Source organism: Andrena cerasifolii, chromosome 6 (genome assembly GCF_050908995.1).
Source record: "Andrena cerasifolii isolate SP2316 chromosome 6, iyAndCera1_principal, whole genome shotgun sequence".
In the NCBI taxonomy this organism is placed as follows: domain Eukaryota; kingdom Metazoa; phylum Arthropoda; class Insecta; order Hymenoptera; family Andrenidae; genus Andrena; species Andrena cerasifolii.
In genome coordinates this window covers 1,977,661-1,993,756 of record NC_135123.1, presented here as the reverse complement: position 1 = coordinate 1,993,756, position 16,096 = coordinate 1,977,661, and the positions used below count along the sequence as shown (strand labels likewise).

General features: G+C 39.8%; 2 protein-coding genes across 2 annotated transcripts in view; one reads left to right on the top strand and one right to left on the bottom strand.

The window, feature by feature from the left end:
• Nop5 (nop5 ribonucleoprotein) overlaps positions 1–16,096 on the top strand; it is a 199,136-nt gene that overhangs the window by 53,170 nt on the left and 129,870 nt on the right. The window lies entirely within an intron of this gene.
• Positions 11,078–13,830, bottom strand: Ppa (F-box and leucine rich repeat protein partner of paired). Its single transcript, XM_076814094.1, has one exon. The coding sequence runs from the start codon at positions 12,756–12,758 to the stop codon at positions 11,223–11,225; it is 1,536 nt and encodes a 511-aa protein (XP_076670209.1). The 5' UTR covers positions 12,759–13,830; the 3' UTR covers positions 11,078–11,222.

Here is a 16,096-nt window from a genome sequence, read left to right as displayed (position 1 = left end):
TTGATGTATAATTAAAGTAATGTTTTAAATTCAACAATAATAATAATAACCAGAATATTAATTTCTAAAATACTATTTATGCGGTATGCAACTACTTATGTACTTTGGAATGCCTCAGCGTACCTATTTCTTTAAATTCCGTTGTACTCTCAGTGTTTTGTATTCTAGATTCTAAGTGATTTTTCTTAATTGTTATATGCACCTACAATGCGCGTTTTTTTAGGCGCACTATTTTTACCCCGCTTGTATCATTGAAATAAACTTTAGGAGGAGTCCGGGAGAGTTGAATCCCCCCTTTTACTTGAAGGCAGGGCCGGCGCTAGGATGGTTGGCGCCCTTATGCAAGAAAATTTTTGGCACCCCTAAATTTTTGCACCTGTTTTCTATTTAATATCTTTTGCCTTTACGAGCTACAATAAAAAAAAAATACATTCACATTTTGTTTATATGGGAGTTGGATTCCTTTATTATTAAGTCTGCGATATAGTTTTTAGCGCCCACTTCGGCTGGCGCCCTTAAGCGGCGCATTACCCGCATAATGGGTTCCGCCGGCCCTGCTTGAAGGCCCATGAAATCTAGGGTACGAGATGCATCGATTTTATATTTATGTCACAGTAAAGCCTTGCTATCAGACTATAATTCGAGGGCTGTATCATTTCAATAAGCTAATAAATGTAAGCGCTAAATTAAATTTTATAAAAAACGAGGTTTGGCGCATCTCTCCCCGAACGCTGGGAGACACGATCCACTATGTGGGGAGATTTGACCACACTCTAGTAACTCGGGAACAAACGAAAAAAAACAACAATTTACTTTAGTTTATAATAAGCAGCCACGAACTTTAGACATTACAATAATTATCTTATATACTTCAATTGAGCTTTTACTTTGTATTTCACTCTGAACACGAAGAAACACGTTCTCCTGACTCGCAGCTAAGGCGGACTACCGTTTTCATTTTGTTACATGAAATTTAACACAGATATTTGAAGCGGCTCAACTCTCCCGGACTCCCCCTATTTATTATCGAAAGAAAATTATGCCCAGCACTGCAAAAACTGTACAAATTCGAGAAGAATTGAAAAATCTTTCCTCCGTCATTTTTCACGTGAAATCCGAAGGTGTCAAAGAGAATCTTTTCCAAAGTCTCTCGCGGTCACTCACTAAACACTACACGTTAGCTTTCGAAGAAGAAAAAAAAAGAACCGCTAGTACGAAATGAGAATTTGAACACAGACGCATTTGTAAAACTCAAGTTCGCTGTAAGTAACGCTTGTTTTATTTGCTTTATTGCAATTAAATCAGTTTCGTCAGTTAGAAAAAGGGGAAATGTATTAAAAAATACCAGACAATTACATAAAAGTCTCATAAAAAAATATATAATTACGACATTCAAAAAGAATATGTACGTACAATTACAAACAAATTGTATTAACAGTAAAGGTGTATATTTATAAGGAGTTAACAATCGCAATCACTTTTCGCTGCATCAGCGCCCAACGAGAACAGTGAATCGATGAACATTATAAAGAACGCTTGCCAAGTTTCTGCACGCAATGTCCTGCGTATGTAGTGGTATGGTGTACTGATACGAAAAAAAAAAAAAGAACGATGCGTATAATGCGGATTTTGAAATTCGAGAATATTTCGTGCACAAAATTGGCCTGTAGGGGCAAGGCGTGCGAGAAAATACATCTCGAAATGCGTTGTTCAGATTTTAAGTGAGCGAGTCAACATACTCCTCCCATAAAGCAATATTCGGTAACAGCAATGAATTGTACTTTTACGCTTGTCTTTATCGCCTAGTAAAATACACGCGGCAAGAATGGCAGAGAAATATTGGTACATTTGTTATTGTTAAACATCGAACGCAGCAAAAATACGACAAGCATCCCGAAACTGAAAATTTCACAAAAATTGCACTTCAGATTCAAATGAAAACTACGCAACTGGTTCGAATAAGTCTCCATACAGGCATATGTTAATTCTTAATACATTTGTTATTTCGTCATGGTGAACTTGCACGAATGGGTTACTGATGTGAGATGTAAAGTATTGCAGTGGTAATTATCGAGAAAAAAATTTATCACTTTCGAAATAAAATTGGATCCGTTCGGTCATTTGGTGTATCTTTAATTTTTTTATATAAAAGTAACGGATTTTAACCCTTAACTGGTATCCTGGGTCGCACATGACCCCAAGCACATGACCCCAAGCACGCAAAGTTCGCTGAAAAATTTTTGGTTGGCTAAGTTTGTCAACTGAATTTCTAATTAATTTTATAGTTAGTAGTTTAACTTCCTACGTTACTATTATTTTATACATTACCTAAGAACAAAATATTCATAGAGGATGATCTAGTGTCGACTTTGCAAATTTCTGTGTCCTTTTTTATTTGGGGTCTGCCACGACCCCAGTAGACCAGTCATGTTTGCCAAAAAACAGTATACCAGTTAAGGGTTGATATGAAATCCTGCCAGTAAACAATAGTGTAACAGAATCTTGACGAAGTCAGCCGAGTATGTAGAAAGTCGGAATCGACAAGCAATTCTTGGAAACATTTATGAGGCACGAATTAATTAATAAGAAGAAGAAACGAGGGCGCAAAGGGAGGAATTGGTACATTCGAAAACCAGAAAAGCTATTAAACCTACGGATTTTAACGAATCGATCACCTTCTGTAATGATTCAATGTGCACTGATGAGACTACTTCTGATCTATCCAGGAAAATGTATGCCCATCACTAATCAGAAATGAAATATTTCAGCCTGAAGCTATAAGAGTAATTCACGAATTGCGAGTGAAAAAGAAATTCACCAAGTATCAAGAACAAATCAAGACTTAAATAAAATAATCTTTCAACGAAACAATGATGGCGAGATGTAATGAAGAATAATTACTATACGGTATTTTATAGCAACTGTACATGCATGTGTTGTAGGGTGGTGCTTAAAATACAACTTAAAATACCCTATTACTGGGGCACCCTAACATTTTGTTGTCTAATCTCCTTCTCATATAAGAAGGAACCCGCCGAGCGAGGAGTCAGACCGGTTCTGCGCATGTTGGCTGGCGCTCATTGGTGCCGGAACAAGCTACTATTGGCTGTACCCCCTCCAATGCTCCGTCGGAGCCAATCAGTTCATTCTACATGCGTGAAACGGATTCCTTCTTATATGACACGGAGAATACACTGAAAAATGTGACTGGTTATATTTTTATTACATGTCATAATGTTTTAGAGGTTGCCACCCGCTTATTAATATTTTTAAAAAATTGTATTTTTTCTTAAAACGAATTATCAAGAATTCCCCCTCCAGAATAGTAAGTACTTACATGGCAACATGCCTTTACCACCCCTCCCCCCACTCTGGCTAGTAAACATTACTACTAAATTTTTATAAATACGAATTGGCTATTTTTAAAAAATGTTGGTTCACACTTTATACTAATATTCCAATATTAAATAAATGTGTTAGAAAAATATAATACGCCGAGAAGGAAATTGTATTTTTCTTTTCTTAAAAGACACAAAATTCAATGCCTGGTAGCACCCCCTAATATGTAACTGAAAAAATAAAATAAATACCACATTGCTTATAGGAGCGAATAAAAAATGAAAACAAGATTGAGTCAAATAAGCACCACCCCAACGTGTAGTCATCAACCAAAAATACAGTTTATCAGATAAAATAAGAAAACATTAAAAATTCAACAATTCAATAATTCAACATCGCGGTGTTAATATCGTAATGGAATTCAATTTTCTTCAGAAGGACGAAAATACTAGACCTTAACGGTCATACATTATGCTAAGAATCAAATAAAGATTACATCTTGCATTATTAATATAGTATGCGAGATTGTTACACTATGTGGAACTGCTTTTTTTTCTACCGCATGTACAGCACCATTTCCGCAGTATGAATATAAATAACTAAAAATCATATGTTAAGCATTAAAGTATCAGAAAGGATGGTGCAGATGGAAGACGCTGAAGATGACCGTCAGGTGAAGTCGACGTTCAAGAAACTGACAAGGGATGATCCCGAAGCCGAAAATTAAAAAAATTCTGAAACTTTCTGAATACGTAGGGGATTTCCTCCTGATTACAACGCAATTTTTCTTTGCCGCCCAAATTCACTCGAAGGGGGTGAAATTAACCCCTGAAAATTCAGTTATTTTCCGATTTTCTGTTATAACTCGCGAACTGTTAGAGATAGGAGAAAAGTTTAAAAACAAAAGTCACTTCTTTAAATTAGATCTATCATTTGGTAAACAAAAATATACAGTTCACAAGTTATAACAGAAAATCGGAAAATAACCGGATTTTCAGGGATGAATTTACACTGCCTTAAAATGAATTTAGACAGCAAACAAAACTTGCGTTGTAGTTGCCAGGAAATTCCCTACATATTCACAAAGTTTCAGAGTTTTTTTAATTTTCAGCTTCGGGATCTTGCCTTGTGAGATGGGTGAAAAATGCGCTCCTGAGTGAAGAAGCTCAGAAGCGAAGTTGCAGGTTGCAGGTTTAACTGAAGGAACGCGCGATAATGTTTTAAAGTTAGCGAAAACAGTTAAAATACAGTAATGTAGCAAAGAATTTGTTGGCCTGCAGTAACTATGCGCGTGGTTTATGGGACGACACTTGGGTGGATTTAACGAACACCATCCTTGGGTCGGTGAAAACCCGATTTGGGAGACCTCCCAAATGTTGAATGTCACGCCCTGAATATTAACATGTTACAAGTCTGTCAGGTTCTTCGAACTTCCCTCGCCGCCCAAGTTGATTATTCCCCTGACCTGGCGGTAGATAGAGCCGTGAGCTTAGATTCAGAAAAGATCGGTGAGGATAAGCTGCTGCATGAAAGAAAGAATAGTATGGGTTAGGTCTGGGTTAGGCGGGGTGAAATACGACGCTATTCCCACAGAAAATGGTAGGGGAGGAAATAGAAAAAAATTATGAGCAAAGACTTGAATTGCAATTGTGGTAACAGGACCCAGCCGGTGGTAGGGCAAATTGTTGCTGGGGCTGCAGAGGTAGAATAGGTTTCCGCAAGTCTGCAGGTTGGCAGTGTGGATGCAAAAATGATGGTACACGTATTGGGACGTAGCACGGCATCAGGTGTGCCGGCATGGAATGATAAAATTGTTCAAGGTCACGGCTGATATGTACAAGATGATTAGGGTTATCAACAGAACTCACAAGGAACTTTCGCGAAGTATCATCCTCCGATTCTGATGAAACTTTGCAGGTTCGCAGAGAAGGCAAAAATAAGGGACACGTACTTCTTTCTAGCTGCGGTAACTCTTCCTAGTTTGACCCTCGCAATTAGTCACAAAAGATACTGCGTAATTGCAGCGTTCTCCTTCACACAACAAAAAGATATGTCAAGATTGTAAACCGTTTTTGCTCTTACAGTAGCGGACAAAAAAGTTACCATTTTTTAAACATCAACTCAAAATTGTAGCATTTGCCCAATGTACATATTCTGATAGAGAATTGACAACTGTATAAAACCCAGTTAAAGTTGAATTTATTTAACTGATAAACAAAATCCTTACATAACATTAAACACCACAACACTCTTTCAAAGCTGTTAAAAATTTACCACTTTTGAAAAGTAATAAAAAATTTGATATTTCGTGAGGGCAGCACCTTCTGCTTTTAGGACGGCCTCAAAGAATACCAAAAGTGGTACCTCCTTTGTGGGGCCCAAAAATGTGTTGTCACGTCCAATGTCATAAAATTTTTTTGTTAGTTACGTAAATTCAATTTTCACTGGGTTTATGCAGCTTTCAATTATCCATCAGAATATTAAACACATACCACAGCTCCAAGGTGATGTTAAAAAAAATTAAAAAAAATAAAACAAATTGAAAAAGTGGTAACTATTTCGTCCGCTACTGTACATTGAAAATTCGTCAGAAGTAACACTTGGTGTGGTATAAAAACTAGTACAAATCTTGTTGTCAAATGTTCTTACTTCATTGTCAGTAGCCTTTTCTACATGGAACGACAATTCTAATTTTTTGCAAGGAACTCCTGCAAATAGCGCCGAACAACAAGTAAAGGAAATTTTGTTTGATATCATCGTGCGAAGTGTGGGAGATACAGCGTTTATTGCGGAACAAGAAACATTTGGTTATTCTGCTGTGTTGTTCTGCTTCTGATTTTGACGAAATTAGTACTGATTGGCGAAAAGTATAAAGACTCTTATTATTGGTAATTTTCGATTATAAACGGAAAGCTGTGGAATATTGGAACAATGGTAAGGCAGAACGTTTAAAATTTGAGACCGTTCGTTCTAAATTCAGAATGGTAAGGTCTATAAAACAATTACACTAATGCGCAGGAAAAATTCAGAACAGAAGATTAGATGGGGGAAAGAAAGTATTTCCAAAAATTCATGAAAGCAAGACTTTCGACGGTGGGCTTTATGAGCAAAGGTAGTAGCTATATATATAGTCAAGAATTTTTATGAGCTTTGTTACTAGAGTTGCGATACGACAAGAAGGTTTGAAATCTCGTTGCAATGCATTTTTAGCTGAAGTAAAACCATATAGGGGAGACCGGGGCTAGTTGATGCAGGGGGCAAGTTGATACAGACGAATTATCTCGACACCGTATATATGTATCTCCATTTCAGCGAGATATGTGAAGTTTGTTGTTCAAATCTTTACTACGATTCGGCGTACGTCTGTGTACTTTGATATTAACAATCGTTGTTTAACTGTTTTCGCTTATATGGAGAAACAGTAAATAGTTTTGATACATCCAAATTGATCGTCCAAATAAAATTTTTTCATTCAGTTTGTATGTACTTTCTCAAGTTTTCGTTTACTATGTATTAAAGAGGAAGGACCAAAGTATATTTTGGCATAATTGTTATTAAGAAATTAATTCAAACAAAAATGAAAAAAAATGAAAACTGAAGAACGTATCAACTAGCCCCGCAGTGGGGTAAATTGCCTTCGTCCAAATAAAATTTTTTCATTCATTTTGTATGTATTTTCTCAAGTTTTCGTTTACTGTATATTAAAGAAGAAGGACCAAAGTATATTTTGGCATATTTATTATTAAGGAATTAATTCAAACAAAAATTAAAAAAATTGAAAACCGAAGAACGTATCAACTAGCCCCGCAGTGAGGTAAATTGCCTTCGTTCAAATAAAATTTTTTCATTCAGTTTGTATGTACTTTCTCAAGTTTTCGTTTACTACGTATTAAATAGGAAGGACCAAAGTATATTTTGGCATATTTGTTATTAAGGAATTAATTCAAACAAAAATTAAAAAAATTGAAAATTGAAGAACGTATCAACTAGCCCCGCAGTGGGGTAAATTGCCTTCGTCCAAATAAAATTTTTTCATTCAGTTTGTATGTACTTTCTCAAGTTTTCGTTTACTACGTATTAAATAGGAAGGACCAAAGTATATTTTGGCATATTTGTTATTAAGGAATTAATTCAAACAAAAATTAAAAAAATTGAAAACCGAAGAACGTATCAACTAGCCCCGCAGTGAGGTAAATTGCCTTCGTTCAAATAAAATTTTTTCATTCAGTTTGTATGTACTTTCTCAAGTTTTCGTTTACTACGTATTAAATAGGAAGGACCAAAGTATATTTTGGCATATTTGTTATTAAGGAATTAATTCAAACAAAAATTAAAAAAATTGAAAATTGAAGAACGTATCAACTAGCCCCGCAGTGGGGTAAATTGCCTTCGTCCAAATAAAATTTTTTCATTCAGTTTGTATGTACTTTCTCAAGTTTTCGTTTACTACGTATTAAATAGGAAGGACCAAAGTATATTTTGGCATATTTGTTATTAAGGAATTAATTCAAACAAAAATTAAAAAAATTGAAAATTGAAGAACGTATCAACTAGCCCCGCAGTGGGGTAAATTGCCTTCGTCCAAATAAAATTTTTTCATTCAGTTTGTATATACTTTCTCAAGTTTCCGCTTACTACATATTAAATAGGAAATACCAAAGTATATTTTGGCATATATATTATTAAGGAATGAATTCAAACAAAAATTAAAAAAATTGAAAACCGACGAACATATCAACTAGCCCCTGTCTCCCCTACTTTGCGCTGCTGCTTTCTTTGAAGTTCGGTTTCACGCCTTGAACAGCGATACACCTAAACGCCAAAATCAAAAGCTGATCAGGGTAAAACAGTCCTGAATAGACCCATGTTTACGAACCGATACATAGACGTACTATTAATGGCCGAAATAATGCCACAGTTAATTTGACAGTAGACGGAGAACGGAAAACGGAGTAAGAGGCTAAAAGCGATTGGTGTATGTGTCACAAAACGATAATTCAGTAGTGCGACAACTCAGAATACCACCAGAGAGACGAAATGCTCGTATTGAAAAAGAGCCCAGACGAAAAGATTAGATTAATGATTAAATCCGATAACCATGCCAGCCACAATACGAACTACCTCGGCTCACAATCAGTCATTGAAACCGGGCTCCATGGGAGCAGACTGGGCGGACCAAACACTCTCTTCGTCAGAGAGGTCCACAGGGAGAGACTACACCTGGGTTGGATAAAGACAAGCAAAGACGAGTCGCCAAGTAAATTCGAAACACCACAACAATGCTCCCATTAAAAAACCTCGTATAAATTGCGATTGAACATAAAATGGTATCCATACTAGCACCGTAACGTAATAATAAATATACACGAAGAGATTACACTGAACTGTATGAAAACTTCTTCCATTCGTGCGCATGGAAATAGTGAAACGAGTCTAATGAAACAAGCGAATCCAGTTGCAAACAACGCGTAACAAGAAATAGAAACGAAGGACCGAATATACCTTTTGGTCGAAGTGAACTTCATGGTCAGAAATTGCATTGCTTCTTATACGCTTCTCGAAAGGAACAATATAAACCACAGTCCGCGAAAGGGAAATAAATTTGTACAATAAAATTATCTAGAACGTAATATCGTTTTAAAAACATTATCGTCTTTTTCCAATCGCGACGGAATTACGAAACAACAAACTTTCCTGTGCCATTTCTAACGTTAGAGTCATCATTGATGATCAATAGAGCATCGATATTACACAATGCCAATTAATAAAAAAAAAAAAGAGCAAAGAAGATTGTTGTTTCCACAGTATTCTGCTCTTGGCGAGACGATTTAAGTCTTTAAACCCGACACAAAGAAATTATCATTGAATAGGATTTCGTATTGTTCTATCTCGCGCTATTTTATATCTATATCTTACATGCCACTCTACTATTTATCCCTGATATTTGTTTAATCCATCGTTTCATTCATCCACAATAACCAGTGATAAAATTTGGTGTGTACAATTCGGCGGTTAACGTGCCTCAACTAGTCTTTGTAGTTTCCCACGCTCGTTCCCTCCACCTTTTGCTTATCCTTGTACGTTTTCAACAAAAATAAATGTACCAATCTAATTTATGTAAAATACAAATGTCTTCTACTATTAAAAAAAATTAGAAAAAAAGGGAGAAACGTACAACCAAATTGATCATCTCCAGAATTAGTGCCTACAAGATCACACAGCTGATAACATCTCTCCGATTACAATGCCACGTCTGAATTTATGCTTTATCGTGGAAAGCTTTTTACTAATCGAATCAAGCACGATCCTGCCTATGTATTACGCCGCATTAAAGTAATCGAATCACGTCGAAAGCAGACAAATCCAACCATCACATTGTTTCCCTCCTTGCTCATTCACTCCTTTACATTCTTTGGTGTAATGTATAAAATAATTACGAAATCGACGGGAGAGGTTCTTCGATCGAATAACAAATTCAACGATATATCATTATAAAAGGCACACGAATCAAAGAATGTTAGATAGTCGCTCGTAGGTTTCGTATAAAAATGAAAATTTTCTTTTTTTTAATCAATACGAAGTTGTTGCGATGAGAGAAACTGAGAGAAGCTTTACATCTAAAACTTAACAGCGTGTTTGTACAAACAGATAATCCGAAAATGACGCTCAAATGTAAATTGCATAACGTTAAGTAATAGACGAATAAATTCATTCTTTCGCGAATAATGCATCAATAAGAGAATCAATGAAACTGCCAAAATTCTTTCGCGTCCGACTGTTCCGTATCTGTGTGTATCCGTTACGCGCGTGAACATAGAAGTATTATGTACACGCACACGCGCGCGCACACATAAACACACACGCTCGCACGCACATGTATTCAAATACACCATATACATATATACACAGGGTGAGTCACCCAACTCTACCACCTCAAATTACCTGTAAACAGTTTGTTACATGAAAAAAAAAATTCAGGCGCACGATGTAATAATTAATTTTTTTTGTTTACCCCCGTAATTCGAAAATTATTGATCGCTGTAATCGAAATTTGCAAGTAATTTAAAGGGATAGAGTTAGGTCACTCGGCCTGCACGTATACATACATCGAACACTCACACACACACACACACACACACGCACAAACGCGCGCGCGATTAAAAACACACATTGAAAAATACTTGTGCACGTATGATCGAAAATAACGGGGCAATGCTTTGGCTAAATTGTCACGACGGTTCGTTCGTCAGAGGCAAAGATTTACAACAGGACTGTATGTGCACATAACGCAACTCTGAGCGCCTAAAAGAGCCGTTTCGTGGCTTGGACTCCGCTATTGGAAACACTAGACAGCGGGTCTAGTTCAGTCTTTGGCTGAAATTCTAAAAGATACGATGTCCGTGTAAAAGAAACGAAACAGAGAGGGGGAAAATCAATGAGACACCCGAAATAATGGCACGGTAAACGTGTGCCATCGTTTCGTTCGTTATTGCTCTAGATTACTCCGTAATGAGTGCACACGACGAGCGGAACGTTGGGAAGATTGAAAGAAACGTCTAGGTTGAATCGAAACTACGGTACCTACTTGATCTAGAGCTCTCTTCCTTGACACACGACGATGGCAATTAGAAGCGCGCGAGACGAAGACGCTACATGGCCGCATCGCGAGCGGGGAACATCCGAACGAGGAGGATGCTTCGCTTCTGTTGCGTCGGTGATTTAAAAAAAAAGAGAGAGAAAAAAAACGTCGACAACGACGGAATATTTATTTACGAGAAACGATCAGTCAAGCATCCGGCGAGCTTCCACAAGCATTCGGGAAACACCTTCGTCGTTCGTACGATTATAGGACAGAGATCCTGGCTACCGTTTACAAAAAGCCATCACCGCACGTGCCAAAGACCAAGATTCAACGTACTCAGCTGCGGCAGCTTCATAATCCTCTCGAGTCCGCTGGCACTTATCCTGGTGCATCCGTAAAGATCGATGCATTTCAGGTGCTTCATGCTGTCGGCGATCGTGTGAAGCCCTTTGTCCGTCAACCTACTGCACTGACCAATGTTCAGAGTCTCCAAGTCGTGCAAGGTTTGCGCAATCTTGCAGATGCCCTCGTCGCTGATTTGGCAGGCGGACAGCGAGAGGGACTTCAGGTTGAACAGTCCCTGGGAAATGTGAACGAGGGCCTGGTCGGTGATCTTGTCGCAGAACGATACGTCCAGCGAGGACACTCTACTGCCACCCTCCGCGAGGTACGCCATACCGACGTCCGAGATGTTGTCGCACGAGCGAAGGTTCAGCTCCCGCAAGCTAGACATTTTCGCCAGGTGTTTCACCCCGGTGTCGCCAATGCACACGCAGAACGAGAGGTTGATAGACTTCAGGGTGGAGAGGCCGGTGGATATGTGCCTGAGCGCCTCGTCCGTCACACGCTGACAGTCCTGGAGGCTTAAGTATTCCAGCGCGAAGTTTCCGCCAGCCGTGTCGAAGTCAACGATGCCGGCCAATTGTTCCATCAAGAAACTCGCGCCAGGTGTCTGCGGGTGGATGCCGGCCAGATAGGCGATACCGTCGTTACACACTTGCCAGCAGCTCCGCAAGTCGAGCCTCTTCAGCTTCTTAAGATACCACGATATACAGAGGAGGCCGTCGTTCGTGATGTTGCGACAACCGCCGAGCTCCAAGTGCTCGAGATTTTGTAAATACTTCGCTATCCAGCTGAGGGAAATGTCCGAGACTTGTTTGCACAGCGAGAGGTTCAATTCCGTCAGCGTGATGTATTCCTGCGAGAAAGCTTTCATCAGGGCTATATCGTTAACGTTATAGCAGCCGGAGAGGTTCAGCGACTCCAAGTTTGGCACGCCTTTCAAAACGTCACCGAGGCCCCTTCGTAAGGACAGCACCTGAACCCTCTTCACCCCCCTCTTCACCAAACTGGCGAATAACGCCGGTGCCTGCTTCCTCAGATGTAGCTTCGCCTCCACTCCTCGCCAGACCGACCGATGATACGCCGCGTCCCTCCACGCGGTACACACTTGTGCCGCGCGTCCTTTGTCCCTGACCTCCAGATAACTGAAAATCAGCGCCAATATTTCAGGGTAGAGGCACGAGATGTGCGTGGTGGCCGCGGCGGTGTCCTGGGCTGCTTGGGACTGCTGCCTCAGCGATAGACCTTGCACGTATGCCGGCAAACCCGCCGCACCGCTAGTGTAATGCGGTGCGCTGTTCGGGTTGTAAAGAATCGCCTGGCTCTGCGGCGTTGGTATGGCCAGATGCGGCTGGTGCAATTGATAATAATGCCCCGAGCGGTGAAGCAACGTTCTACCACGATTCGGCGTCAATGCCGGAAGTTCCGTCATCAACAGATGACTTTCCTCCATCTTGCTCGCTGTGTCTCTATATATATGCACATACACGCACATATACACGTTTTCTTTTCACCTTTGCGAAATTTACTTATTATTTCGTCCCCTTTCTACTCTACCTGCTCGGAAACCCGTCTTGGCTTCTGGTGTTTCTCGTCTCCCTGCGCCTCTATCTCTCCATGCTCGTGTACTGTTATTGTTACCCGAACGTTGCCAACCGTACGCGACAGACGCCTCGGCCGACCGTGTTCCTCCGTGCGAATGTTAATTCAAAATCGCTGGATCGGCTCGATCGGCTTTGTCTTGGCTCGATCGCCTCGGCCGCGTCGGTGCATCGGGGAAACAGTATTGTCGCTGATCGACGGTCCGCCGTAGCTAACGAAACGATCATATATTTATACACATGTTACACGAAAGCCAAGGGTTTTATGTCTCACGAGTCCCTCGGCACCACACAGTTCTTACTACTGTCCACGAAACATCGCGCAGCACATGTAACACCATCGTACTGTTTAATTCGTGTTTCCCTTCTTCCACGCGTTTCGTTCTCTCCTTCTCTCTTTGTCTTCCCCCCGCGGTCTCCCCTACTCGCTCACTCACTTACTCACTTCCTCGTATCCTCCCCACCCGCCCACCTTCAACCAGCCTCGCACCGCCCTTCTCTTCTTCGTCTCTTTCTACATGCGTACAAATATGTGTACGTATTCATCTACAGAGGCGCATACACACGCGCGCGCGCGCGTGCGTGCGTGCGTGCCTGCGTGCGTGCCTGTGTCCGACTACGTTTTTTTCCCTGCTTGTGCCGTCCCACCTCTTCCTCTCGCTGTTCCGATCTCTTTCTCGCTCGCCACGCACGGTCGGTTCTTTATCTACTGTCTTCCTCCCTGCCACACGCTGATCACCTCTTTTTAGACGCGATACTCGCGCTCGCACCGCCGTCACGTTCTTCTTGGACAAAGACGGAACACCGAACGAACCGTGCCGGGCACCACGTCGACTCGCTTCCATACACTGATATCGTTCTCTCTCGGAACGATCAAACGTGCCATAGAACTGCACTCGCGTAACAGGCTTCGAAACAACACATCGCCGTAACGTGAACCGGTGCGCTGCCAGCCGCGAACTGTTGTTCCAGTTGCCTGAAGTCAGATGTCGTGTCGTCGCTTTGTGATGCAGGCGGAGCGAACCTTGCTCTAGCGGAACCCCGATTGGCTCGCGGCGCTCGACTCCGCACCACGTGACTATACCGACGAATATCGATTCGGGTTGCGCTGCGGCGGCATTTTTAAGTTTTCGTCGAGAGGTGGGGGTATGGTATCGCATACTCGAAACCACGTTGCGACTATCACCATTCCTCGAATATTCCTAAATGTTCGGTAGTTCTTTCGCAATACCGCTTTAACCGCTCGTTCTTCCCTGTGTATTTCTGGCTACTCGCGACATTCTTATTCCGTTCTGTTATTATGTTATAATCGCTGTTTTTTTTTTTTTTTTAAAATAATTCCTCTGATCTGTGAGAATGTGTAGGGGGGTGTTTCCACACTTGTGATGCACTGTGCAGAACACTCTCGAGGCACTGAAAAAGTAAACTTAACGTTTTCTTTAAACAGCTTCTTTGTGTAGGTTAACAGTCACTGTTGCATTCAGTATGCAAAGCAAGAAATTTCACACCATTTGTTTATGATTCGTTTATGCATTGCCTCGGTAGAAAGGTAATCAGAAATAGTTATCGGACATACGAAGGTAAACTAACAAGCACGTCCAAAAATATAGTAGGGTAGGGTGGGGCTGAGAGTCTCGTTTTTCATATAAACCTATGTAAAATTTAGTAATAACAATCTGGAGATATCTGGTGTTATTTTGTATAAACTATAACTATTATGCTTTACGTTCACGAAGTTCGTTTGTTGATATTGTTATTTTCTATTGAGGTGTACCACAAAATGTTTGTCAATGCAAAATGGACTTCTGCACGGGGCAAAAAGTCCCTAATGTCTTTTTGTGTAATATTAAACTAAATAAGTAAAAAACTCTTTTCAAATCAACAAATATTTATTAAACCAATTTTTTGGTATATAATACTGAAAGGAAAGCATAACTTCTTTAATAAAAAAATTAAAATATGAGTCACAGGTTTACTTTGAACTAAAAACTACAAAAAATTGCTCAACTAAAACAAAAACACTATTTAAAGACTTTGGGATCATTTATTTATACTTTGGCCATCTTATTATGAAAACAATAAAATATATATTTTCAGTCTGAGGGAGTTTTTGCCCCAATATACCTCTATAGTTTCTGCGATATATACGTTAGAGAATATTATCATTCACCAATAAACAATATCATGTACTAAACATTACTAAAGGAACATACAATCTTTACGTACTTGGCTGATACGCTTTTAAACCGTGGTGTACTTCGTATAAAACAATAAAGACGACGTATTTCTTTTAGTTTTCGATACATAAAATAAAGAAGGCGTCGTGTAATTCGCACGAACGTCAATGAGCGACTGGCGACTCTGTAGTCACCTCTGTTTCTTCTCGCCTTTTACATAGTATACTGCAAAATTTAATACATTGTTTAGGAATAGAGAATTTGAATTTGGGACTTTTTACCCGCCGGACTTCTAGCCCCACCCTACCCTACACTTTTCCAAACAATTTCCCAACAAACTACACGAGATAATTTACTAAAAACAAATATTCAAATGTACAAGAAAGCAATACACTTAAGTCAGCCTTAAGGATCAGGCATGCCGCGACCTTCAGCACACACAATAGTCCGTACCAGTTTTCTTATTTCAAGGAAGTAACTAGAAGAATGAAAACAAACATAACACTGTCCAACAGATATTTTGGTCTGCAAGATTCAATAGCCGTTTCTTATAGATTTTTGTGCGCTGAAAACGAATCCGCAAACCGTTTGTCGCCATCACCTTCAGTTTTTGAGAAATTCGATTTTGAAAAAAACTGCAAATTTTCAAATTTGAACATCTTTTGTGTCGAAACAGTAAGAGTTATTCGGTTGCCTGTTGCGTCAAATTATTCTATAAACCCTCCCGAATACAGCGATATAAGTTATTGGTGCATTATGATAATTTAAATATGTTTAAACAACGATCAAAGTGAAAAGAACACCCGAAATGCACCAATTTTTGCAGATTTTTCTGTATATTTTAAAAACTAAGGGTCTAGGTGAAAATCTGACTACTCCACGCGACGCGGCAGACATTTTTCCTTCGGAAAGCATCAACAGAAGTGGTAAGACACATTTTGTTTTCAATACAGAGGCGAAATAGTTTGGCCAAACGTGCGGCGTCGACAGTGGTAGTCAACGGCGGCGCGCGATACACTGCCGCTCAGACGTCACACAATCGCTAAACGCGCGTG

Excerpts from the sequence above, each read along its gene's own strand:
- Ppa (XM_076814094.1), bottom strand. The coding sequence starts at position 12,758 with ATGTGCGTGTATGTGCATATATATAGAGACACAGCGAGCAAGATGGAG.